Below are 27,406 nucleotides of genomic sequence, written 5' to 3'. Positions count from 1 at the left end.
ATGGATAACACACTTAGGCCCAAAATGAAATTCAAGATGCCCATATCAAACCTTTTGGTAGGTCTCAGACTACACCAGTTCGGCCGCCATTGCTAATCACAGTGAACCTTATTTTTGAGAAGACAGCTTTGCTCCTCCAAGACTGTCTGAAGGCCAGAGACATTTCAAATCGGCACAAACAGGGACAGGAAATAAGTCAACTACATCCAGTCCCAAAGCCAAAGTGATCCAACTATTCATAGTTTTATTAACTAACTCCAAAGGGAGTACTTTCTTGTCTTCAGATGGTGAGATGTAGTTACAACTTGGGAAGCTGGAAAGCAGAGGTGAAAAACTGTTAGCGAGAACGTTGTGAAAGTGAAAGAAACAAAGATTCCCTCAGGACTCCACAGGATCAGATTACATGAAGGGGCCTGAATATTCTCTGGCACACAAATTAAATTCTGCAGGAAAATCCTGATTTCTGTGATATAGTGCTAATTTTGAGTCACAATGAAATTTCTACAGTAGATTCAGATAAATTCAAGATTTTATTAATGAGTTTGTTTTTATTTTCATATTAAATTAAATAACAAATTCATGGATTTTTTCCCCATATGCACTGCCTCCAGATTTTCATTGTTTAGTATGCTGCAAGATTTTGAATTAATGCATAAAATCTGCAGGTTTCTGTCAAGCTGGGGCTTTTGGCAACTTGGAATGGGCAATAGATGTCTTGAGAGTTTTTTTACACCACAAGGCCAGCTAAGATTTTTGGTACTTGAGAAGGTATGCATCTCCTCCTTCTGTTCCCCTTGTGAGCAGAGACCACACTCACCTGATTTCTTTCCAGGAAAGGTGAAGGAAAACCATGGGAAGTGGGCAAGGTTTTTGACTCCTTTCCCTGCCCCAGCAACTCTGGTCAACAGCCAGATGTCCTGTGGTGCCCCCCTCTATTTCTCCAGCACTACAGCTAACCAGTGATGGATAAAAACATTAGCTCGACAGTCTGCCAATACTACCAGCAGTGAAATAAGTTAACAAGACCTTTAAAATTGCATGAGTGAATTTCAGACTAACATCTTATTAGGGTGAACAGGAACAAGTCATGCTACTCTAAAAGCTTTCCTTTCATGCTGTCTGCATAGTAAAGCAAACTACATCAATTCACTTTTAGGCAGTTATCTTCACAACCATAAAGAGCTAAAATCAGTGTTAAAAGAATAAATAAAAGCTTAGATGTGGCAGCCAAATCCTGCTTCTAGGGTGACATTCTATAGCCAATTCCAAAACAGAGAGGAAATCATGGGACCCTGAAAATAAATAAATATATACACACACACACACACACAAATATATACACACACACACACACACACACCAGTCTACTTCTGGATCACTCAATTAGTAAATCACAAACATTACAAAGCCACAAGATTACTTTTTAAACCCACAAGCCATTCCCTGCCAAGCAACATTAAGCAGCACCCAGGGAAAATTTAAGAGCATTTTATGGAACCATTTAGATTTAATGGAACATATTTTATTAAAACCAAATTGATCCTTTGTTGTATCCTTGTGCATAGTGTACCCTAATTATAAATCTGTTTTTATTAATAAAATCTCTGGAGTCTACTTTCCACCTCCACTGAAATCCATTTTATAGAAGTGTACTAAACATGCAAGTGTGCTAAATACTACCACAGACAGCAGAAGAAAAAGTATCTGCTGTACAATTCTACTCTAACTGGGGAACAAAATAGTCCTACTGTTATAAGTCAACTGGAACTCTCACAGACTTTCAGACATATGTATTATATTTAGCCTTTGTTTCAAGTTTTGCACATTGAACTATGGGATACATGAGGGAAAATGTAATCTAATTTTAAAAGATTACGCCTATAATACCCACACCACTTCATCTTGCTTCCAGTCATATCACTTGCTTTGTACATTGAAGCCCAGATCCTGCAAACAGACAGTTACACCAATGCTTACCTTTACACTCGAGAAAAGTTCCACTTACTTTTCATTTGCAAGATTGGGGCGTTAGTCAAAAAGCAGGTCACCAAACATGGATATCATTCTTAGTAATTTTTATTAACTGCTAAATGTACTCCTTAAAATCAGGTCAGATTACCATAGTTTATATGTACTTTTAAATTTTAGATAATAAAGTCTTAGATAATGCTCTAATGTTTGTGGGCGGGGGAGAGGAGGGATGCTTTTAAAAAGTTACACATTAGTTAAAGGCAACAGATTTTCTAAGACTCTACCCCATATAAGAGTATAAGGGCTTCCCCCCATCACTCACACTGCATTCACTTACATTAAGTGTGTAAAAATAAATAATATTCTAGAGATGCTGGGGCCAGATTCTCTGGTCTGGAAGAACTGAACTTTAAGCAATCTCTACCCTCTCTTCTTCCTTGGACCAGCCAGCTGTGCAAGTTACAGCATTCTCCAAAAGTTGAGAATGGCTCTTGTGTCCAGGAGCTAAGGATCCCATTCCAGAAGCTAAGGATCAGCCTGACATGTGTGTGCACAGGGGAAGGGAACGGAGGAGCTGACATCACCACCTGCACTGGAGAGGATGTAGCAAGCACTGCTACAGCAGACTTACACCCTGTGGTGATTCGCTTACATAGGTGGAATCTTTAGGTAATATGTGAAGATGACCTTCTGGCTGCTCAGGACAACCAGAGCAGGAGACTACTTTGTGAGACATGACATACTACATGATCTATTATACACACAAACACCCCTTGTTAGAATGCTAAAGTTACAAAGTCAAGCACTCAAAAATTAGGGAATGCCAGAATTAACATTGCTTGTTAACATAGCTCCCTTGTGTGTACACATAATGATGCAGTCTCTAATTATATCATCAGATTTTTCCACAGGATCCCTGCCTCATTCAGTGCTCAGGATGGACCTGCTCTTGGGATCACTCGGCGCTGTGTAATAAGAGACTTTTGTCTGTAGCATCCCTGCCTCATTTGCTGCACAATTGGGAAGATGTGCAATGAATGAGGCAGGGAACTCCAAGAAGGGAAAGAACAGTCTCATGGTCATGGCACCTGAAGGCTGCCCTGGAGGACTGAGAACTCTGAAGCAGGAATAGAATCCATATGATGCTAGTCAATTCACTTAAACCAAATTTTTCACCGGTGGTCACTAACTGAGTGTTCCTCATTTTATGGATGCTCAACTTGAGCACTCACAGCTGCTATTGAAGTAGCATCATATAGCACAGCTCCCAGTTAAGTATTCTGAAAAACACATCAGACCCTGGGACATCTCAAACTGGGCACTCAAGATTAGCAGACAGTTTTGACCTCTCTCCTCCTCGGTTCCCCCATTCATTCACAGATCTGGAAAAACCACCACCTCAGAGGAATGTTGTGAAAATAAATTCACTAATGTTCATGAAGTACTCATATACTATAGTGATAAGTGCCATGGAGGAAGTTAATTCTGTCTTCAGAGCTGACTTTAAATAGCATGCAGTAAATAAGGCATGGAGCCACACAGTGAACAATGATGATACAAATACCAACTAGCGGCTTGTTCAGTGAGCACCATCCATCCATTCAGTAAACTGAATGAGGCAGCAGTCACGTGGAGAAAATATGATCATGTAATTAAAGACTTATCATAATGCATAAACACAAGGGGGATGAATCAGGGTTGCTAGGCAATCTCAATTCCGGCATTTCCTAACTTTTCATGCTTCACTTTGCAACCTTAATGTTATTTTAACAGTTTTCCACTTGTAAGACCCTTGTTTAAAAAAACAAGCACTCACAAAACCCAGAAATTTCATCAAATGAAGAAATACTGACTCCCTCACGCTTCATCAGAAGAGCTGGAATCTTTACATCCACAGCACAAAACTCTACCACTTGAGTAATGGAGTAACTAGTAACAGCAGTAAGGACCAGCCATTAGAGGAGGTTGGAGACAGCAGAAGAATGGGGAGACTGGAATTCTGGGTTTATTTGTAGGTTCCGGAGAGGAGTGGGCACAGACTTTTCTGCTCCTTCCCCCTCTCCCCTCACAAAACCCTCTGCACAAGCCTGACCCTTCTGCCCATTTCACCTCCAGCCTATCCCTGTGCCAGCCCTCTCCCTCCTGCCCCATCCCACCTCCTCATCCTAGATTCCTCATCCTATTCCCAGCTTCCTTGTCCATCAAGTTCCCCATCCCCCTTCAGCTTTTGTCCCCTCTACATTTCACTCCTCCTCACTGCCTGGAAGCCAGCAGGGGAATTACCGTATATACTCGTTCATTAGCCCGTTCGTTTATAAGCCGACCACCCAAGATGAATAGGTAAAAATAGTAAAACCTGTATGACCCTTTTATAAGCCGATGCTATATTTCGGGGGTTGGCAAACTTTGGCTTCCAGCCCGTCAGGGTAAGCCGCTGGCAGGTTGGGACGTTTTGTTTACCTGGAGTGTTCGCAGGCATAGAGCCCCTCAGCTCCCTGGGGCCGTGGTTTGCCGTTCCCAGCCAAATGGGAGCTGCAGGAAGTGGCGTGCCACAGCCACAGGGAACTGAGGGGCTCCATTCCTGCAGACGCTCCAGGTAAACAAAACGACAATGTATTAGATATTCAATTCAATGATTTCATAGAGTCTAAAATCATCAAATTCTGGTGTAGACCCATTTATAAGCCGACCCCCCACTCTTTGATGCATCACTTTTTTACCAAAAATATTAGGCTTATGAATGAGTATATATGGTATTTAGAGCCTTGGAAATCCAGGTCTTTCACTGTTCTCTGTTCCAGTACCTGATACCACAGCAGCCCAGAGCAGCAACTGAAGTGAGTCCTGCTTTATCTCTGTAACCCTGGACTAAAGCATACTCAATGCAGACTGAATCCTTGGGAGAATTTAGCTGCCAAACTAACAAATCTCTGAGGGTGTGCTAAGTGCAATTTTCCAAAGGTTTATAAATTGGTGAAGTTTGGGTGGTTTTTCAAGAGGGAAGGTAAAAGGAACATCCCTGACACAAAGGCAACCCACTGCCAAATTTCAAATCCCTGCTCCAAGGAAGGGAGGCACAAAGTGCTTCTCAACCAAATTATTAGAGTTGTTTAAAAAAAAAAAACACACCTAGGCAAAAATATGTTTCCCATAATTCTGTTCTCAGAAATGGCTGATCCATTTTTTGCTAAAATTTCCTCCTAAAAATTCAGGCCAAAGCAGACACCTGGCATGGAAAATCTCAACTCGAATGGTCAAGCTTACCAAAGTTATAAGCACCTGGAAAAAGGGTCTGACATAGGAAGTGTTCAGCAACCCTAAGTATAGGCTGTGCTGCCAGCGCAGACTACATTGAAGGATCTTTTGCTTACAGTGAAGCAAATATGCTTCAATTTTCCTCTGGGACAACAGCTGATGGATCCATTGAGACAGAAGCTGGATGATTTTTGTCCTCTGTCACTTGAACAGCTAAGAGCACCTGTGTGGTGAAGAATTAATACCACAGAGCAGCAGCAGTTTTTTTTTTTTTTTTTTTAAAAAGACACCTGACATCAACCTGACTCTGAGGCTAAATATCCTTATGGGCAGCAAATGGAAGTGCAGTACAGTGAAATCAATGTAACACTCTGCACTAGAAACTGTTCTTTTCAAGGGATCTAAATGTAGAAGAGAATATAAGCCCTGGTCTACACTACGGGGTTAGGTCGCATTTAGCTGCGTTAGGTCGATTTTAAAATGGAACGCGTCTACACAAGCAACCCCGTTCCGTTGACCTAAAGGGCTCTTAATATTGGACTTCTGTACTCCTCTCCAGCAAGGGGAGTAGCAGTAAATTCGACCTTGCTGGGTCGAATTTGGGGTAGTGTGGACGCAAATTGACATTTTTGGTCTCCGGGAGCTATCCCAGAGTGCGCCAACGTGACCACTCTGGACAGCACTTTCAACTCCGATGCACTAGCCAGGTACACAGGAAAAGCCCTGGGAACTTTTGAATTTCATTTCCTGTTTGGTCAGCGTGGCGAGCTCAGCAGCACAGGTGACCTTGCAGTCCCCCCAGAATCGCAAACGAGCTCCAGCATGGAGCGAACGGGAGACACTGGATCTGACTGCTGTATGGAGAGAAGAATCTGTGCAGGCTGAACTCGGCTCAAAAAGAAGAAATGCTAATATATATGCCAAAATCTCACACAGCACGATGGAGAGAGGCAACAAGAGGGACACACAGCAGTGCCGCATGAAAGTCAAGGAGCTCAGGCAAGCCTACCTAAAGACAAAGAAGGCAAATGGTCACTCTGGGTCAGAGCCCCACACATGCCGCTTCTATGATCAGCTGCATGGCATTCTAGGGGGGGACCCTACCACTACCTCGCCACTGTCTGTGGACACCTGCAAGGGGGGAGTCTCACGCAACACGGAGGAGGATTTTGGGGATGAGGAAGAGGAGGAGGAGGATGAGAATGCGCAGCAGGCAAGCGGTGAATCCGTCCTCCCTGGCAGCCAGGACCTCTTCATCACCCTGGAGCCAACACTCTCCCAATGCGGGATCCCCGACCCTGAAGACGGAGAAGGCACCTCTGGTGAGTGCACATTTGTAACTACAGTACAGGGTTTAAAAGCAATAGTGTTTACTGTTTGTTATGCTCTGAAGACTTGGGATGCATTCGTGCCCAGTACAGCTACTGGAAAAGTCTGTTAACGTGTCCGGGGATGGAGCGAGAATCCTCCAGGGACATCTCCATGAAGCTCTCCTGGAGGTACTCTGAAAGCCTCTGCAGAAGGTTTCTGGGGAGGGCTGCCTTATTTCGTCCTCCACAGTAGGGCACTTTACCACACCAAGCCAGTAGCAAGTAGTCTGGAATCACTGCAGCACAAAGCATGGCAGCCAATGGTCCTGGGTTTTGGTCACTTTCAAGCAACATTCGGCTATATCTTTCCGTGTTAGCCTCAGGAGAGTGATATTATTCATGGTCACCTGTTTGAAATAGGGGAATTTTTGTAAGGGAACAGTAAAAGGACGCCGTTCATGCTGGGCTGTTTGCGCTTCGCTAAAAGGGATCACCCCTGAAAATAGCCACGCAGAAGGGTGGGGGGAGGTGTGTGCTGCAAATCCACCCGAAAACCGCAGCCCCTCCTTTCAAATGGCAAACCCAACCGGCATTGCTTGCTATGGGAAAGGAGGGTGCTGCAGTCTGAAAACATTCCCACATGTTATGAAGGCGTTAGAAGCCAAACCCATGTACCCTTTGGCTTACCATGGCTGCCTGGAAACCGAATTCTGTTGCCCAGCCATGTGTGATGTGTCACCATACCAGCAGGCGCTCAATATAAAAGGCAAAATGCGATCTTGTACCTAAAGCACGTGCGCTGTCTGCTGTGAATTGCTTGATTCACTGTGAAAGTCTCCCTTTTCTTCTCTGAAATGTATCATCTTAAATTTTAATCTCCCTTTTTATCCCCCTGCAGGTGCAAATGTTTCTACGCCCCACCCATCATCTCCGGCCCTGAGGTTATCACAGATTAGACGGTGAAAAAAATGCACTCACGATGACATGTTTTCCGAGCTCATGCAGTCCTCCCGCACTGATGGAGGCATTCAGTAGCAGAGTCCAGGAAAGCATTAAGTAAGCACAATGAGAAGAGGCAGGATACAATGCTGAGGCTAATGGGGGAGCAAATGGACATGCTCGGGTGTCTGGTGGAGCTGCAGGAAAGCCAACGAGAGCACAGACCGCTGCTGCATCCACTTTACAACCGCCTGCCCTCCTCCCCAAGTTCCATATCCTCCTCTCCCAGATGCCCAAGAATGCGCCGGGGTGGGGGGGAAGGCTCCGGGCATCCAGCCACTGCACTCCAGAGGATGGCCCAAGCAACAGAAGGCTGTCATTCAAACAGTTTTGATTTGTAGTGTGGCTACAATAAGCAATGTGGCCTTGTCCTTCCCTCCTACCACGGGGTACCTTATCAATTTTATCCCTTTTTTAATTACCGCCATTCTGCACTTGCTCAACCTACAGTTGAGCTGCTCCTTACTACTGTCCAGGCTGCCTGTGTATGGCTTCATGAGCCATGGGAGCAAGGGGCAGGCTGGGTCTCCAAGGATAACTATTGGCATTTCAACATCCCCAACAGTAATTTTCTAGTCTGGGAAGTAAGTCCCTTCTTGCAGCTGCTCGAACAGCCCGGAGTTCCTAAAGATGCGAGTGTCATGCACCTTTCCTGACCATCCCATGTTGATGTGAGTGAAATGTCCTTTGTGATCCACCAGTGATTGTAGCACCATTGAGAAGTACAGCTTGCAGTTTATGTACTGGTTGGCAAGGTGGTCAGGTGCCAAGATAGGGATATGGGTTCCGTCTATCGCCCCCCCCCCACAGTTAGGGAAACACACTGCAGCAAAGCCATCCACTGTGACCTGCACATTTCCAAGAGTCACTACCCTTGATAGCAGAACATCAGTGATTGCATTGGCTACTTGGATCACAGCAGCCCCCACAGTAGATTTGCCCACTCCAAATTGATTCCCGACTGACCAGTAGCAATCAGGCGTTGCAAGCTTCCACAGGGCTATCGCCACTCGCTTCTCAGCTGTGAGGGCAGCTCTCATCTTGGTATTCCTGTGCTTCAGGGCGAGGAAAAGCAACTCTCAAAGTTCCAGGAAAGTGGCCTTACGCATGCGAAAGTTTCACAGCCACTGGGAATCATCCCATACCTGCAACACTATGCGGTCCCACCAGTATGTGCTTGTTTGCCGGGCCCAGAATTGGCGTTCCACTGTATCAACCAGCCCCACTGCCGCCATGATGTCCCAACTGCCACAGCCCGTGCTTTCAGGAATGTCTGTGTCTATGTCCTCATCACAATTGTCCTCGTGCTGCCGTCTCTTAGCCAGGTTCTGCACATACTCCAGTATAATGCGCAAGGTGTTTACAATGCTCGCAACAGCAGCGGTGAGCAAAGCAGGCTCCATGCTTGCCGTGCTATGGCGCCTGCACGGGTAACCCAGGAAAAAAGGTACAAAATGATTGTCTGCAGTTGCTTTCATGGAGGGAGGGAAGGAGGGAAGACTAACGACATGTGCCCCAAACCACCCGTGACGATGTTTTTGCCCCATCAGTCATTGGGAGCTTAACCCAGAATTCCAATGGGTAGCAGAGACTGCAGGAACTGTGGGATAGCTTCACACTACAGCGTACAGATAGTACACTGCTCTGTGAGTTGATGCTAGCCACGGTAGTGAGGACGCACTCCACTGACTTAATGCGCTTAGTGGGGACATACACAATCGACTGTATAAAATCGACTTCTAAAAATTGACTTCTCTAAAATCAACCTAATTCCGTAGTGTAAACATACACCGAACATGAGCGAGACAGTGAACATAAAACGAAACTATACAGATAGGAAGATTCACAGTTTTTACATACTAAAATTCCAAGGGAAAGGGAATCATAATTCATTTTCCATTAATCTATAGCTGCCCTAACTACAAAAAAAATGAAGAGGGAAACTGTGAAACAGCTGTTTTAACAGAAGATATAAAAATGATTATGAGCAGGATGAATGAGGTGTACCCAAGATTTATATATATTTATAAATATATTTATATAGATTTATATTTATAAAGCCACCTGGAGGGAAGACAAGGGGGGAGTCTAGACTTAGACAGGGGTCCAGTCTGAAAAGAAATATAACGAACTCTGATTTGCAACCCGCCAAAATAACATTTAGGGTAAGAAATTACATTGTATAACCTGTTTAAGTATATTGAGCTTAGTTTGTGTACTTTGGTTTATTTGCTCAGTAATCTGCTTTGTTCTGTCTGTTATCTCTTATATTCACGTACAATTCACTCTTATATTCACTTACAAATTACTAACTTTTGTAGTTAATAAACTTACTTCTTGTTTATAATATAACCGTTTACGTCATTTCTAATGGGGGTGGGGGGGGGAAGAAGTTGTGCATATCTCCCTCTATATTGAGGGAGAGGGCAAATTTAATAAAACCTTGGGTTTGTACCCCTTAAAAGGAGTGGGCACCAGAGTGTTGGGGCAAGCCCAAAAGGCTGAATCTTTCCAGAGCGGATCTCTGTCTCTCTGTGCAGCTGGCTGTGGCCCTGCCTGTGTGCTTGGCTGGAAGAGGTTTGTGAGCCTAGCCCAGCAAGGCCAGGTAACGGGGACCCAGGCTAGCAGAATAGGCTGACTCAGTGGCATCCCAGCACAACAGGTGACACCATCACAATGTATTATCAATCTTAACTCCTATTTAATGTAGTTTTTGTCTGGAAATAAAAATAAGAGAGTAGAACAGTGGTGTAATACACCAACGCAGTACTTCCTATTATTATTTGGTATGTTCTCCCCATGCAGCTGTCAGTCTTTGACTAGCAATCCTGTGAGCCTTTCATTTGCCCTGTCCTTCTCAAATTTTCCTCCTGCTGTGTCCTAAGTATCCCTCGTCTGCCCTACACCATTGGTCACTTAATACTTTGTAACCTAGATGATTCCCCCCCACCTCCACCCCAAATCAAACTTTATCAGAATATATACTTATGAAACCTACAGCATTCTATCTGAGCACACTTGCCAAATTCCATAAGAATGTTGAGCATAAACATCATTCCACCTAGCATGGGCCAAATGATTTATAAGGGAGATAGACTGCCAAACCTGATTATAATTCAGACTCACCAATATTTTCAGTTAGTGTTTATGGTAATTAATGCAATCATTAGGGCAATTACATACAGAGTTCTATTAACATCTTCTGTTTTTATATGCTCATAACTTTTAGAAACATTCCCCTTTGGAATCAACATTTTCCAAGCCTAATCCCAAACCAGTTATTTCTCCCTTTAAAAATAAAAGTTTGTTGGAAAAATCTCTTTACATGTCTGAGAGTGCTATAAAAATACTCAACATTTGGCTTTATTTTGCTCACCAATAATTCAAAAATAGTTGAAGAAAACTTCCAAACTTGGCATCTGGGTAGGCCTCCATTACGCACAGTCGCTTTGCTAATTTGGGTTGAGATAAGAGACTGGGGGGGGGGGGGGGGGGAGACCCAGCTCCTGAACATTAAACAATTAAATCAGCACAAACCCCAGATTGTCCTTGTCTTCACTTCAAAGTTACGAGAGCTATTGCTAGACAGGGCCACAGAATCATAGACATCAGAAATAAAGAGAGATGGAATATCCAGTTGGTTTCCTTGGAGACGCAGGACTGTTGCCTAAAATGTGTTTTCTCCAGTCTAGAGTTTAAATTTAATCACTGGGCTTTTCCTCCACTTTAGTAAGACTAAGCTACAACCTAGCAGTTCTAGGTCAGGAAGTTTTCCTTTACTTTCATCCCATTAACCTCCCCTAACACTAAATTTCTCCTCCTTTCTGAATGCTCACATCTTTTAAAGTATTTTTAGACTCAATCCTCTACATATTTAACTTTTAATACTTCCTTTCCAGTCAGTCCCACGTACAAGCTAATTTTTCACCACAAACTTCCTCTAACTTTTCCATACTGTGGGTAACAATGGGAAAAAATGAACACAATATTATACAGAAAAGGATTTTCACCACCCCACTCCACTCAGAAGGTAGGCACTCAGTCACAGATCTTGACGGAATAGTGCTAGGTGAAAGTGTGAACTGAACCTCAAGTAGCTACCTACAGATTTCAGAAGTAGGAATGCCTCTCTTAAAAGCTGTAGGGGCTGCTTGAGGTGGCTCTAACTCAGCTATGCTACAACTTCTAATTCAGACAGACATCCAGTTAGTCAGTCTTTGGGTGGATACAGTTCAACCTTTAACCCAGTCTGCAAAGGCCAGAAACAAGCTGGAGTCTTTCAGAGGGGTCTTGTCCTGTCCAGATAGAAGAGTACCCTAATGACATTAAGGGTGTGAAGCTTAGCTTCCCCTTAGCCAGCGTGTGGTTTAGGAAAGAACAAGAAAGTGGATAACTTGGTTCAGGTGAAAGTCAAACAACTTCAGCCAATAATTTAGGGTCAGGTCTTAAATGGTTTTCCACAAAGACAAGATGTCACTAAGGACGACAGCCATGAGGGCTTGAATCTCTCCTAATCTTTGAACTTATGTTATTGCTCCTAAAAGGCTGTGTATGAAGACAGGTAGTATAGAGAACAGGTTGCTAGAGGTTCGAGGAGAGTTCCCATCAAGCCTGCTAACATGACCCCAAGGTTCTAGGAAGGCAGGGGTCTCTGACTGGGGGAAAATACGTATGAGATCCTTGAAGAATCCAGCAACTTTGGGTGAGAAGACTGTGTGACCTTGGACAGACGGGTGAGAAGACTTTATTTAGTAGTAATTTCTGCTTATGGAGCTGATTGACAGTCCTGAACATTTTAGATCTAACAAGTAATCTGAAATGGCAACTACAGGGGTTTTCTAAATGGATGAGAGTGTTTGTAGTAGCCAAATCAAAAATCTTTTCCATTTAACTTCTAAGAGTAGAAATGTTCTTGACTTCAGTGGAGCAGGTTCTGTCTGTATCAATTAACTAGTCAGTACTGAGGCTGTCAGATCCTGGATCCAGGGGTAGGATTTGGCTTCTGCTCAGCACAGTCACATCTGGCTGAACCAAAACCATGGTCTGTGTTGGTAGGTTCATCAGATCCAAATACCAGAACTCAATGGGCCTTGCCAGAGCTATCATTATATTAAGGCTGTGCCCATCTTGATTTTCTTCAGGATACCGAGTATCCACAGTACGTGTGCATAACCATAAGTGAGTCCTGGTGTCCCAGGGATGAGAAAGGTATTGAGATCGAGCCTGTACTGAACTCCCTCTAGAGCAGAGCTGACACTTTCTGTTTTAGTCTGAGACAAAGAGGTCTATTCTTGGGCATCACCACTGCAGAGCATCTTTCACAAGAACAGTCCTTGACAGATCAGATGTAATTATCTAAGTAATGTCTGCTGAACTGATCAGCTACAGTGTTCTGCAAGCCTGGAAGATACAGATCCACTGTATGATTTGATAGAAAAGGCCCAAAGATGGCCTGCTTCCTGGCAGAGTGGTGAATTCCTTGCTCCTTCCTGCCCTACTGATTTAGTACAATGCTGTACATTGTACATTATCATGGTGGCTCCTCAAAACAAGGGTAGCAATGCTGTGCATGCCAATGTGCCTTACTGCTCGGGGTCATTTATGTGAAAGAGCACCTTGAGAGGGAGGGATTGGGGGGAATCAGAGACCTTGCATCCAAAGATGGTCCAGATGAGCTCCCCCATCCAAAAGCGTAGGCATCCATTACTACCATCATGATAGGTAGAGGTGGCAAGAATAGTACTTCGGTGCACACTTATAGAGGATCCCATCAATTTAACAAGGATGGGACTGCTTAGGTGCTCATGAAGAATACGTCAGGTCTGGGCTTTATCACACAGGGGTACAAGGTCACATACCCCAAGAGTCTGAGGCATGCTCTTACTGATGTCTTTGGGTGACCCTGGAGTTGACAGAGTTCAATAAGGCATGGAACTTCTCATGGTAGATGAGCTCTCACTGCTCTGGAATCTAACATTGCTCCTGTGAACTCTATGCTACAAGTACTCTCTGTTGATCGTGAGACCCAAAGTGATTAAAAGTTTGAGTCACTTGGATGGAATTATTCACTTGTGGTGCCTGTCCAAGTTAGCCAGTTGCTGAGATATGGGTAGGTTCATATCTCTCTACTTAGATGAGCTACTACAAATGCTAGACACTCGGTGAGCACCCTGGAAGGCATAGAGAGAGACCAAACAGAAGTATTATTGATATTGTGACTTCCCCCCCCCATCAGGAATCTGAGGTAGTTCCTATGGGTGTCAAATTTAGTACGAGTATAGGCATCCTGTAAATCATGGTTGGGAACCTGTGATGAGGATCTAGTATGGGGATTATGGAAGCCAGAGCCACAATTCAGAGCTTACAACAACATGAATCTGTTCAGATGAAGGTCCACAATCAAACACCAATCTCCTTTCTTCTTTGGGATTAGGAAATGTGAATTAACTCCATGGGTACTTCCTTTACTGCTCTGAGTTACAGAAGGGAGTTGTGACAGGTTTCACCTGGTCTGCTGGGATGCCACTGAGTCAGAATATTCTGCCAGCCTGGGCCCCCTTTTTATCTGGTATTGCTGGGCTAGGCTCCCCAGCCTTTTCCAGCCAAGCACACAGACAAGGCCACACCCAGCTGCACAGAAAGACACAGATCTGCTCTGAGAAGGCTCAGCTTAAGGGGCTTGTCACAGCACCCAGATGTCCACCCCCCACTTGGAGTACAAACCCAAAATTATATGAAATTCACCTCTTCCTTCAATGTGAAAGAGGGTATATATAACTTCTCTCTCCCCCCCCCATTAGAAATCACAAAGTGGGTTGTATTATAAACAAGAAATAAATTTATTAATGATAACAGGTGTATTTTAAGTAGTTAAGGAGGTAGCAGACAAAACAAGGCAGATTACTAAGGAAATAAAACAGAGCACACAAACTAAGCTTAATACACTAAAGAAACTGGTTACATGCGAGTTCTCACCCTAAAGGTGGTTCTAATAATCTTCTTCACAGGCCAGATGCCGTTCTAGTCTGGGCCCAGTTCTTTCCCCCTGATCAGTTTTAGTTGTTTCCAGCAGTCATCTTGGGTGAGGTAGCAGGGGAGAACTGAAAACTAGGATTACCTCACTCCCCACCCTTAATAGGATTTGCATAAGGCGGGAGTCCTTTGTTTCCCTAGTTTGACCCCCCCCCCTCCCCTTAACAGTGGAAAGTTACAAGAAGTCCCAGGTAATGTTTTAGTATCAGGTGAGAAGACCACCTGATTCTATAAGATCACACCGTCCATGAGTCAGTGGCAGTATGGAGCGTCCACAGGAAGGCCAAAGCTTTTCACAGTCCATTGTCCTTGCTGATGGGCCATCCATCCTGTTTGGCTTTTCCATTGTTGTACCTGGAGTGTCAGCAGGCATCACATAAAGTAGCATAGTTGAAATACAGAGACAGTCAATATTCCCAATTTCAGATACAGAAATGATACAGGCATACAAATTGGATAATCACATTCAGTAAATCATAACCTTTCCAATGACATCTCACATGAGCCATTTTGCATAAAGTATCTCAGTTATGTCATTCATATCATAAGCATATTTTCATAAAGAATATGGAATGACATGTCATAGGAGTCTACCTCCTTTCTTAGTAAAAAATCACTAGAGGAGCCCCTAAAAAGGAATTTAAATGGGATAAAATATTCCTGGCCTACAGGCTCCAGGATCTATTAATCCAAAGGTATTCACTACCAGGCCTCATGAGAAAAAAATGCGGGGGGGGGGGGGGGGGGGGGGGGGGGGGAAGAAGACAAGCAGAGGGAAAGAGAAGCAGGAGAAAGATCCAACAGTTCTAGCTAGTTCTCAGTTATGGCATTACACCTGAAGACATGAGGTTGACAGACTGCATGGCAGAAGGGAGGACAGAGGATCTCCTCTGGAACCACTGCCTCTCCCTTAGACATTCTGATTTTTTATTGGCCCTAACAGTAAGGAGGCTTCAGTCTCAAACAGCTTTGGAATTCTATACTGCCTTCTCCTTGGGGCTGGTGTAGATACCCTTAGAGAGTAAAGAGTGGCTTTTGAGTCCTTCAAAGTGTGCAGGGTTTCATCAGCATGATAGTATAAGAGGTCACAGTCTTTGGGAGGTCCTTGAAGGTCACTTGGACCTCCTTTGGTATGCTTCAAGACTGCAACCATGAAGCCATATTCATTGTGACTTAGGTTGCTAAGGAATGCACTGCTGTGTTAGAGGCATAAACAAAAATGTGAGGGAGTGCAGGCTCAGACGGTTTGGTCACGTAAAAGCACAGTCCTGACAACTACAACGGTAAGAAAGTCCAGCAGATCAAAACTGAAGGAAAAAGACAGACGGAGGCAGACCCAAGAAGAAGTGATGGAGTGGACTAGGCCCAAAGGAAAGGAGCAGTGGAGAGGTCCTCCAAACAGGCTAGAGTGGCTGCAGGGGAAACAGCCAATCTGGGTCCAGGAGGGCCATATAAAAGGAGCTGCAGAACAGAGCAGCAGTTAGTAGCTGCTGAAAGCTGGAGAAGAAACGACTGCATGCCTGGCTGGCTGAGGGAACTGCAGCATAGTGGACAGCTAAGCGGGGGCAGGGACCAGGGAGCTGAGAATTACAAGTCGCAGATTTCCTAGTGAAGATGAATTCTAGATTAATACAGACTATTGTACTTGTTTCTACTATGTTGGTATTCCGTTTATCTCTTCCATATAAGAACTTGTCACTTGTTCATTTTGCTTCCTGAGCTGCACACGATACCATGAAAGTAAACAAGCAGAGTTTCCAAGCTATTACACAATCCAATTCCATTTGCACTTGCAAGAGCACAGAAGAGTTAGTATCCTTGCTTCTGGAAAGCTTTTAAGTCAGGTTAGAAGTAATAGGACAAATGACTCGCACAGCACAGGTGCACTAGAATGGAAAGAACATACAAGGAGTCCCTTCCCCCCAGGGCATTCATACAAGAAACAGTATTAATTTGGCTGCAAGTTTTGAGAAGAACAAGGGGGTATGCCAAGCATGGGGAGGACCTGGGCATAGACAGGATAGCAATGGTGGTACGTGCAGAGTACCCCTTTGTAATAGGAATATGCACAAGTCACTGCTCATTGCACTCCCCCACCACCTGTGAAGGTATTATGCCTTATGGTGACAACACCTTCCTTCACACTACTTCTCTGCTACCAGTGATCTGTAGTGATGCTCCTCTGACTTGCAAGGAAGCCATTTAGCCGGATGTTTTTAGGCAACAGAATTTCTCTATGTTATCTAAGATATTTCGATTCTGAAGCTTTTTTAAGAGTTTTACTAAAACACTTGGAGACAGTTTCTTTTTTGATCTAAAGACACTACAGATTGAAAGAGTAACAACAGGAACATTTATAGTCACTTTATAAAACTGCACTGCTTAGCCTTTAAGTATATATTTATGAAAAAAGGAACTGTTGGTATGTTTTAGGAACTATTTATATTTTCCTTTAGTCAATACAACTTATGAAGTGAGTAACCTCTCCCACAATTAAGGAAACTTCTATTGTCCTGACAAGCTTGTAATACAATACACACATTAGTAATCTTATGAGGCAGAAAAGAGGGTTTTGGTGGTTTTTTTTAAAAGCAATTACAAAATAAGCCTTTTCTAACACTGCTTAAATCTTAAAATGTACATAGACTTGGCCATCTAAATAATTTATAGCAGAGTTTTCCCTCTAAAGCCAACAAGTCTCAATTTTGTACTTCTTGAATAAAATTTGTCTGATTTATCCACCAGCTTAGTAACCATTGCCCTAAGGAACTGTATCTGAGCTGAGAGAATCTCAATTTGTTTTTACCACATAGATACATATACCATATGGCAAGAAGTTGTACACTGAGGATCACGTGTAAGTCTGTTTGGAGAAGCAAGGAGGGATATATAACCCAGTAGAACGTATAAAGACTGGAATTACTAACTCCTGAATTCTTGTCTCAGCTAGACTTAGCTTTGTTACTTTTTGAAAGTATTCACTAATCTGTAAAATAAAGATATGCTACCTACCACCCAAAAATGTTGTAAAATTTTTTATGGTTGTAAAACACTTTGGTCATGAAGAGGACATTACACCTGCTGATGATTTTTCCACACCAGCGTAATTCTCAGCTGTTCATACTGGGTAGCTCTGCATCCACTTTATACCACCAGAGAAGCACAGAAGAGGATTTAGCACATAAGGAGTCAGATCTAGCTCATGCAAGCACAACAAAGGCAGCTTTAAATCCAGACACTTTTAAAGATCAAGTTAGGCAATACACCTGCTCCCACATCCCCACCAGCCTGCTTGGTTTTAGTGTCATGTTTTCAGGTTTTTTTCCTCCAGTTGGATGAAAGATCCACATAAATAGGGGACAGACTGACTCCATAGAGGAGAAAATGAAAAAGTATTTTTCCTCCATTTTCTTTCACTTATAGCATCTTTAAGGGGTCAACTTACTATATTCTGAATATTTTTTTATATAGTATGCCACTTAAGTTGACCTGGCAATGTTCTTTTAACATAGGAATGAATACTGCAAGCAAGCGTCAAGTAAAACACATCACTGACAAATGGGGGACCAAAACCTAACTCTCAAAACTTGATGATCCACAAGTAAACAAAGCAGTAAAAACAGCAAGGGTCTTATACCACAAGATTTACTTGGTTCGTTTATGAGGAAAATGATAGCATCGATTTAATTATAAAACTTCACATATTTAGTAGTGTACTGTACTGCAATTTATAGAAATAATGAAATCTCACTAATATGAGTTAGTCATTTTAATATTTGCTGAAAATTGGGCAATAAGACTACCAGTTGTGTGGTACTTATCAAGTTTACAGATTAATGAGGTAAGAGGAAAAAAAGTTAGGTTCTACTGTAAGTGTAATTCTTCAATTTCTTCCCGCTCATCCATCCAGAACAAATTTAGCCATGATTTTGTTTTATGAACAGCTGAAGTTATTCATAATCTTTGTACCAGAAGCCGTCACTATGTCTGGTTTTGTTTTTCGAGGGAATTCTCAAATAAACAAACACCAAATATTCACTCTGACTCAGATTTACAAACCAGTAGAGATGAGGAAGTGAATCACTCTTATCAGGCTTGTGTACACACACAGCTTCTAAAATAAAGAAAGCTGAATGCCATGTAAGAGAAGCAGCATGAATACAATATTAAGGTTGAGAAGCCAAGTACACTAATCTCTCCCTTTTCTTCTTAGTTTATACACTATGCAGAACAAGATTTACAGCCCAAGGGATGGGTTGCTAACCTAGCTTTCAGCCACCTTTTGCCTCCTGGTGAGCAGCCCTAGGGGTAATTTAATCAGCACTAAGGAAGCTGCTCATAGATGGTGCTGCCCAGAAACAGCCCGGCAATTCCGCCCCCTCATTCTCCAGTCCCACCCCAGCATGCTACCTATGCTGAGGTTTGCGAGTGGCTGTCTTCAGCTCCCATGCCACAGAATTCCTGTGGCCAGATCCATACCTTCTAGAGCCATCCCCACCTGGCACACAGGTGTTGGAATCTCACTCAAGTCATCTCCTTCCCACAGCCCCAATGACTATCTTTACTTTTACTGCCTTTAAACAGAGAGGGAACAGAAACATTTTCTCAGGCAGTCAGCTCCCAATCAACCCTAAAGGACTCCCTGAGAGGTCAGTTAAGTATCATGCCCAAGTTTTGAATTGGTAAATTGAGGCAGGGAGAAGGTATGCAACTTACCAAAGATCACATACAGTAAGTCAATATCAGGACCATTATTAGAACTCTGGTCTCATCTGCTAAACTTCTGTCTAACCACTAAATCAGTCCCCACCCCACCCCCAGTAAATTAATCTTAGCTTTTGGTTTTTACATCTGTAAAACAGAGAATACTTTGCAGTTGCTGAGTACTTTTTCCATCTGCAGAAAGTGCTTTGCCACACTGCTTAAGTATTAGGTGGCACATTTCACAGACAGGGAAAACAGACAGATTTAGGTGGAATTTGATGTATAAGTGGGAGAGGGTTGTGTTAGTGGCTCTGATTCTTAAGTCTTGTCCTATGCTAGCAAAATTAAATAAAGCAGAAAACAGTCATTGGCAATGAACCAGTGAACACCATTTAATTGCAATTGTAGGAGAAGAAAAAAAAACTCTGTTCAGCACCATTTCAGAAACCATGATTAAAAACTATCAAAAAATCTGTCACTACAGGTCCCAGACTTGCTCAATAGGAAAATGATGCAGAAACTAAAATAATCTGCTGTTTTATTTCTTAGGCCTAAGAACCATCCCTCAAAATGGTGGAGTGGTTAACAGGGACAGCTTCAGACTCCAGACAACGCATCTCCTACTAGACTACTTACAGGCTATGTTCAGAGTTGCTTTAGCTCAGGACAAATCCTTCTATTCAGTTATTGCTTCTATAATCAAACTCCAGTTGAGATCAATGCAGGATTAGCTAAAAACAGTTCAACCACCTCAATTTGTAGACAATCATGGCAAGCACTGTGCACCCTGCAACTGGAATCTCAATAGTTGTGGATAAAACCACTGCATGCTTGCTGAGGAGTTCCCTTCAACCCAGCCCATCAACAGTATTAGTAACAGACACAGGTTTAGATTGCAGAGCTCAGCTGAACCATCTCATAAGTCAAGGTCTCTGGGTTTAGGAAGAGTCCAGCTGTCATGTTCTTGATGGCTTGTCATGCTGTCTAGCCTGCCTGGCGTTTTTAGCCTGCCTCAAAAAGTGTTCTTTTCACAACTTTTAGTGAGCAATTCTATTGCTGTGTGCCAAGTCAACTGTCAGGGTGGGGCTCAGCACAACTACCACATCAGGAAGCTATGAAGAATGGGAAATTTCCACATTAAAGGCAAAGATAACATCCTGACAGATTACCTGAGCTGTAAATACAGTATCCAGCACAAGTGGCCCCTGAAGAGTGCACTGGCAAACCCATGCTCTCAGACAGGTGGACCTATTTGCCATAGAACTCAATACAAAATGAAATCCGTTCTACTGAGGATAGGAAGTATCAAGGATCCTTATTGGATACATTCCTCTTAGACTGGAAACAAACATACCTGTATGTGCCCCCTTCAAATTCTTCTCATCCTATCAGATGCAGCACCGTGGAGCTTATTACATCTGAACAGAACTAGACCATTCCATAAGACATTCCAGGTTTGTCTTGATTTCGGGTTTTGTTTTTCAAATGTCACCTAACACATTCCAATACTAGCACAGACAAAGCAAATTGTACTTTGGCACGTACATTAACTGGTCAAGTTAAAGCCGAGGAGGGAGCCTATGTTTCAGCTCAGCCAGCTAGAACATGAAAAAGTTTAAGTTACTTTTTCTGTGTTAGTGTGAGAACATGCTAGTTAAGGAGTTCTAAAAAACAAAAACAAGTTATCCTAGCCAAGACAATCTCTAGACTGTTAAGAGCATGGAGGGATAGTTCTAGTTGTCAGTAAACTTCCATAAACATATGCCATAAGAACCAGCAAGGATTCCAGTACCAACAGGTGTTAAAGGCTCCTATTAAAAAGAAAAGGAGTACTTGTGGCACCTTAGAGACTAACACGGCTGCTATTCTGAAAGGCTCCTATTGCATCTCTCAGATGTGCCCATTATAGAAATACATAACTCCAGTTATTAGGTTTTTATCCATACCTTTACACTGAATTACTCCCTGGATTTAGTGAGCGTCTGCACTGAGGTAGACTGCATCAGTGCAAGTCACAGTTTACAACACTGTCTATACTAAGAGCTTGCGCTGGTGCAGCTACACCACAGGCTAAAAACTGCACTGTAGACAAGACCTTAACCTCTAAATCAGATGTTCTCAGACTGCTTGGAATAGCAGTGTCACTGTTAAACTGAGACACCTCAACATCTCCTGTGATTATTTTTTAATCACAGTGGGTATCCTAATTACTTGCTATTTACCCAGGGCAAGAATTTTATGTTTTAAACAAGGGGAACATTTACTTACTACAATAAATATGGTTCTTCACAATGACTGCATGGACCTACACTCCCCACCTTCCTTATCAGCATTATTTTAGTCTTACAACTGGTTTTTATTAGGGCTGTCAAGCAATTAAAGAGATTAACTGCATGATTAAACAATAGAATACTATTCATTTAAATATTTTGGATGTTTTCAACCTTTTCAAATATTGATTTCAATTATAACAGAATACAAAGTGTGTAGTGCTCACTTCACAGTGCAAATACTTGTAATCAAAAAAATATAAACAAACAAAAGAAATAGTATTTTTCAATTTACCTCATACAAGTACTGCTCTGGAATCTCTTTATCATGAAAGCTGAACTTACAAATGTAGAATTATGCACAAAAACTTCATTCAAAAATAAAACAATGTAAAATCTTAGAGCCTGCAAGTCTACTTAGTCCTCCTACTCGTTCAGCCAATCACTCGGTCAAACAAGTTTGTTTACATTTTCAGGGGATAATGCTGCCCGCTTCTCGTTCACAATGTCACCTGAAAGGGAGAACAGGAGTTCACATGGCACTGTTGTAGCTGGCACTGCAAGATATTTACATGCCAAATGCACTAAAGATTCACATGTCCGTTCATGCTTCAGCCACCATTCCAGAGGATATGCATCCATGCTGATGATGGGTTCTGCTCAATAACAATCCAAAGCAGTGCAGACCAATGCATGTTCATTTTCATCATCTGAGTCAGATGCCACCAGCAGAACGCTGATTTTCTTTTTTGGTGGTTGGGGTTCTGTAGTTTTCGCATTGGAGTGATGCTCTTTTAAGAATTCTGAAAACATGCTTCACACCTCATCCCTCTCAGATTTTGGAAGGCACTTCAGATTCTTAAATCTTGGGTTGAGTGCTACAGCTATCTTTAGAAATCTTACATTGGTACCTTCTTTGCATTTTGTCAAACCTGCAGCTAAAGTGTTCTTAAAATGAACATGGGCTGAGTCATCATCTGAGACTACTATAACATGAAATATATGGCAGAATGCAGATAAAATAGAGCCAGAGACATATAATTCTCCCCCAATGAGTTCAGTCACGAATTTAATTAACGCATTATTTTTAACAAGCGTCATCAGCATGGAAGCATGTCCTCTGGAATGGTGGCCGAAGCATGATGGAGCATATAAATGTTTAGCATAGCTGGCATGTAAATACCTCGCAATTAGGGATGTAAAATGTTAACCTGCCTTAACCAGTAAGCATTAGTCTTACTGGTTAACCCGCCTTAACCACAAAGGCTGGCCCACCAACCCTGCTCCAGCCAAAGCAGCCCCAGCTGCGCCAGCGGGCCCTTTAATCGGTTAACCATTTAAACTAAATATTTTTTAATCCTTTCAATGGTTAACTTTTAAAATGGTATTTACATCCCTACTTGCAATGTGGGCTACTACATTCTCATGCAAATGCCTGTTCTCACTTTCTGCTGACATTGTAAATAAGAAGTGGGCAGCATTATCTCCTGTAAATGTAAGCAAACTTGTTTGTCTTAGTGATTGGCTGAACAAGAAGTAGGACTGAATGGACTTGTAGGCTCTCAAGTTTCGCATTGTTTTGTTTTTGAGTGCAGTTACGTCACAAACAACAAAAATCTACATTTGTAAGTTGCACTTTCACAATAGAGATTGCACTATAGAACTTGAATGAGGTGAACGGAAAAACACTTTTGTTTATCATTTTTACAGTGCAAATATTTGTAATCAAAAATATAAAGTCAGCAGTGTACACTTTGTATTCAGTGTTGTAATTGAAATCAATATATTTGAAAATAGAAAAACATCCAAAAATATTTAATAAATTTTAATTAGTATTCTATTGTTTAACAATGCAATAAAAATTGTGATTAATCACAATTTTTTAATTGCAATTAATTTTTCAGTTAATCGCATGAGTTAAGTGCGATTAATCAACAGCCCTAGTTTTTATTTAATAGAAGGAATTGTAATGTAGTTTGTTATAAACCCTTTTATATCCACTAATGCAGGGATCTCAAACTCGAATCACCACAAGGGCCACATGAGGACAAGTACATTGAACCGAGGGCTGCATCACTGACCCTCCCCCTCCCACGCGGCGCTGCCACCGGACCCACCTCTGCCCCACCTCTTCTCCACCTCCGCTCCTGAGTGCGCGGCTCCCAGGAGGGAGGGGGAGGAGTGGGAAGTGCCTGCAGGTAGGCAGAGGAGCTAGGACGCGGTGCTCTAGGGGGAGGGGGAGCCTGGCGGGCCACAGAAAATAACTCTGGGGGCGTGGGGAGCTTGGCGGGCCGCAGGAAATAACCTTGCGGGCCACATGTTTGACACCCCTGCACTAATGGGAGTGCACAAACAGGACTATGCACCCACCCTACTTAAACACACTCTGCTACCCAAAAGAGCCTTTGATCCTGAAAACACAGATGCACGCAGTGCTGTTGACTTTACAAGTACGTAAAGTTCTGTAGGATGAAGACCAAAGTTTGGAACTCATGCATCACCCAGAGTATGTCTGTCAGGCAGACACCTCAAAGAAAAAACCCTATAATTACTAAACTAGTTAGCAATTCTGTTAGTTTTAAGGAAAAGCGTTGGGGGAGATTCAGTCAATTATAAAATAACATACATTTTTCAGTTCAGACTGGGAGGCAACAATATGAAAATGTACAAAGAGAGAAAGATGGAGTAAGCTAACTGAAGTGTGAAGCATGATAAAGCATGTGGTTGTGCATGATACTCTAGCATTTAAGTAATAAACAGTTAATATTTGAGAGCCATTGGCTTATTTTAGTAACAAAAAAAATCACCAAAAAAATTTGGAAGCAGTCTGGTAAATACTTTTGTTTGTATAAGGTGGTACAAAGTGTTTCTATACCTGGCTATAAAGCTTCACCTTAGTTTTAAGTAATTCACTGAAAAATCAACCCTGGTGTGCAAATCAACAGTTGTTTGCTGTATGTTGTATGAAATTAACCTAATAAATCTACTAGTATTGCTGATACATACAGACGAGTTTTAAATCCAGCTATGGAGATTCTTATTGCTATTAGATTAGGGTAGGAAAAGAGTTTTAAATTATATTTTGATCTAAGTTAGATTGGCTGAGCAAGATGGTGGCTCTCCCATTTAAACCTAGCCCAGTTCCACTAGTCACTGAAAAAAGACACAAGGTCCAATACAAAACGGCTAATGTACTAGCCAGTGCTGAGTGGAAAGTTTTAACTGGCCTCTGGCAACAGCAGCAGGAGTCAGTCAGTCTGTTCCATGTTTTACTGACCTGCTGATGTTATCAGGCTGGGATAAATTCAAGAGAAATTTCAAGAAAATGAGTTTAAACTTTAGAGCATCTTTAACCTACACACACAAATCCTCAGCCATTGAGGTGAAGAGTGTGCACACCTCCATAGTGTCCAGCAAGTCCTTCTGCTCCACCTGAGAGAGGGAGCAGCCCTGTAACCAGTCACTTCCGAGAAAAATACTAAGTTTTAACTATGTTTGGGGTCTAAGAAATGGGATAGGATAGGGGGTGTGAAGCCTGCCCTAATGGCAGAGCTCCCTCAACCAGGCTGACAGCTTGAATGCTCAGGAGAGCCAGGAAATTTACCTGGGAGCCAAGGTGGGATGGGGCAGGGCCATCCATCAAAGGGTGATAAAAACCGAGGTATTTACCTGGGTAGGATGGGTCAGGACTCTCCACCGAGAGGGCGAGGAGGGCTGGGGCATTTACCTGGGTGCTGGGGTGGGATGGGTGGGGTCAGGGCTCTCCACCGAGAGGGCGAGGAGGGCCGGGGCATTTACCTGAGTGCTGGGGTGGGATGGGTCGGGTCAGGGCTCTCCACCGAGAGGGCGAGGAGGGCTGGGGCATTTACCTGGGTGCTGGGGTGGGATGGGTCGGGTCAGGGCTCTCCACCGAGGGGGTGAGGAGGGCCGGGGCATTTATCTGAGTGCTGGGGTGGGATGGGTCGGGTCAAGGCTCTCCACCGAGGGGATGAGGAGGGCCGGGGCATTTACCTGGGTGCTGGGGTGGGATGGGTCGGGTCAGGGCTCTCCACCGAGGGGGCGAGGAGGGCCGGGGCATTTACCTGGGTGCTGGGGTGGGATGGGTCGGGTCAAGGCTCTCCACCGAGGGGGCGAGGAGGGCCGGGGCATTTACCTGGGTGCTGGGGTGGGATGGGTCGGGTCAGGGCTCTCCACCGAGGGGGCGAGGAGGGCCGGGGCATTTACCTGGGTGCTGGGGTGGGATGGGTCGGGTCAAGGCTCTCCACCGAGAGGGCGAGGAGGGCCGGGGCATTTACCTGGGTGCTGGGGTGGGATGGGTCGGGTCAGGGCTCTCCACCGAGGGGGCGAGGAGGGCCGGGGCATTTACCTGGGCGCTCAGGTAGCGCTTCAGGCACTCCTCGCACACCGCCTTCTTGCAGCAGGGCAGGGGCTTGATGGGCTTCTCCTCCAGGCACACCCGGCAGCTCAGCACCAGCAGGGGCCCGAAGTCCCCCGCTATCAGCCCGGAGAAGGGCTCGGGCAGCAGGTAAAAGTCCAGCTCGATGCTGCCCCCCGAGGTCAAGGGGTCTCCGATGGGGCCGCGGCGGGCGGGCAGGGCCCCGGGGGCTGCGGCGGGCGGGGGTCCCGGCCCGGCCCCAGCCCGGTCGTTCTCCACGCAGTACACGGTGCAGTACACGTGCCGCCGCGGGGCGAGGCGGCGGCGGCTGCTGCTGCTGCCCCAGTCCCGCCCCGGCCCCTCCTCGGGGGGCGCCCCGGGCTCCCCGCCGGCCCCCGGCTCCTCCGCGGGAGGCTCAGGGGGCGGCGGCGGCTCCACGCTGCGCTCCGGACTCCCCGGGGCCCCGGCGGGAAGCGGCTCCTGCTCCCCGCTCCGCCGCCTGCTGCCGGGCTCCGGATCCCGCGGTCCGGCCGCCTCCTGCCCCGGCTCCCGGGCCCCGCCGGCCGGGAACGGCGCCTCAGCGGCGGCCGCCCGCAGGGTGCTCAGCGAGCTCTGCTGCTCCCCCATCCCCGCCGCTTCCCATCCAGCCGCCTCCGGCCCCGCTTCTGCTTCCGGGTCCCGGGCCCCGCAGCTCCGCGACCCAGCGGGGAACCGCCGCCGCCTCCCCGGGGCCAGCGGCCGCCGCCGCTCCCCGCCGGGCCTGCGCAGGTCAACTCCGCCCGGGGGCCCCGCTGGGCCGCGCTCCCATCCCGCAGCCCCGGCCGCCCCCGAGAGTCAGAGCTGGGCTCGGACTGCCCGGCCCGGCCCCGCCTGAGCGCAGCCCCCCAGGAGGCGCCCCGGCCCCGACCCCCCTCTCACATGTATCCGGGCCGGGCCACTCTCCGCCCCTTCCTGCCTACACAAGGGACCCACCCACTCTCAATCCTGCCCCTCACGTACACACAACCTCCTCCACCCCTTAGCCCTGCCCCTTTCTCACACCCCACTCTGAGTCTTTGCCTGGGTCCCCCCCATACACTCCTCTGCCCTCCCACCTACCTACCGATCTCTCTTCCTCTCCTGCGTTAATTCGGGTCACCAGATAGCAAGTGTGAAATATCAGAACTTTGGGGGGGGGGGGGGTGGAAGCAGGGTATAGTTGCATATATAAGACAAAGTCCCTAATATCAGGGAGGTCCCGGTAATATTGGGATGTCAGATCACCCTACTTTACACACACCTCTATCTACTCACCCACCTTTCACCTCTGCCCACCACATACACACGCCCTTCTCGCTCACATATATCTACTTATCCCTTTATCCTGCCACACTCTCACACACACAAACTCCTACCTACCACTTAACCCTGCCCCTCTCTCACACACACACCCTTACTCACCCCTTAACATTGCCTCTCATACCTACTCTGCCCTCCCTCTCTGCCCATTA

The 27,406-nt window shown here is 44.8% G+C and overlaps 1 protein-coding gene across 2 annotated transcripts in view; it reads right to left on the bottom strand.

The window, feature by feature from the left end:
* The window catches only part of RNF217 (ring finger protein 217), a 99,296-nt gene extending 72,465 nt beyond the window's left edge, over positions 1 to 26,831 (bottom strand). Inside the window, exon 1 of one of the 2 annotated variants that reach the window (XM_043542860.1) lies at positions 25,908 to 26,831. In XM_043542860.1, coding sequence (XP_043398795.1) covers positions 25,908 to 26,543 — 636 coding nt within the window. In that variant the 5' untranslated portion in view covers positions 26,544 to 26,831. The remainder of the gene's footprint in view (positions 1 to 25,907) is intronic. The other variant, XM_037894717.2, reaches the window with a different exon arrangement.
* Positions 26,832 to 27,406: the final 575 nt, after the last annotated feature.

The sequence above is a fragment of the Chelonia mydas genome, chromosome 3 (genome assembly GCF_015237465.2).
Source record: "Chelonia mydas isolate rCheMyd1 chromosome 3, rCheMyd1.pri.v2, whole genome shotgun sequence".
Lineage (NCBI taxonomy): Eukaryota > Metazoa > Chordata > Testudines > Cheloniidae > Chelonia > Chelonia mydas.
Note: the sequence above shows the minus strand (reverse complement) of the source record. Positions and strands in the feature narration are given on the sequence as shown.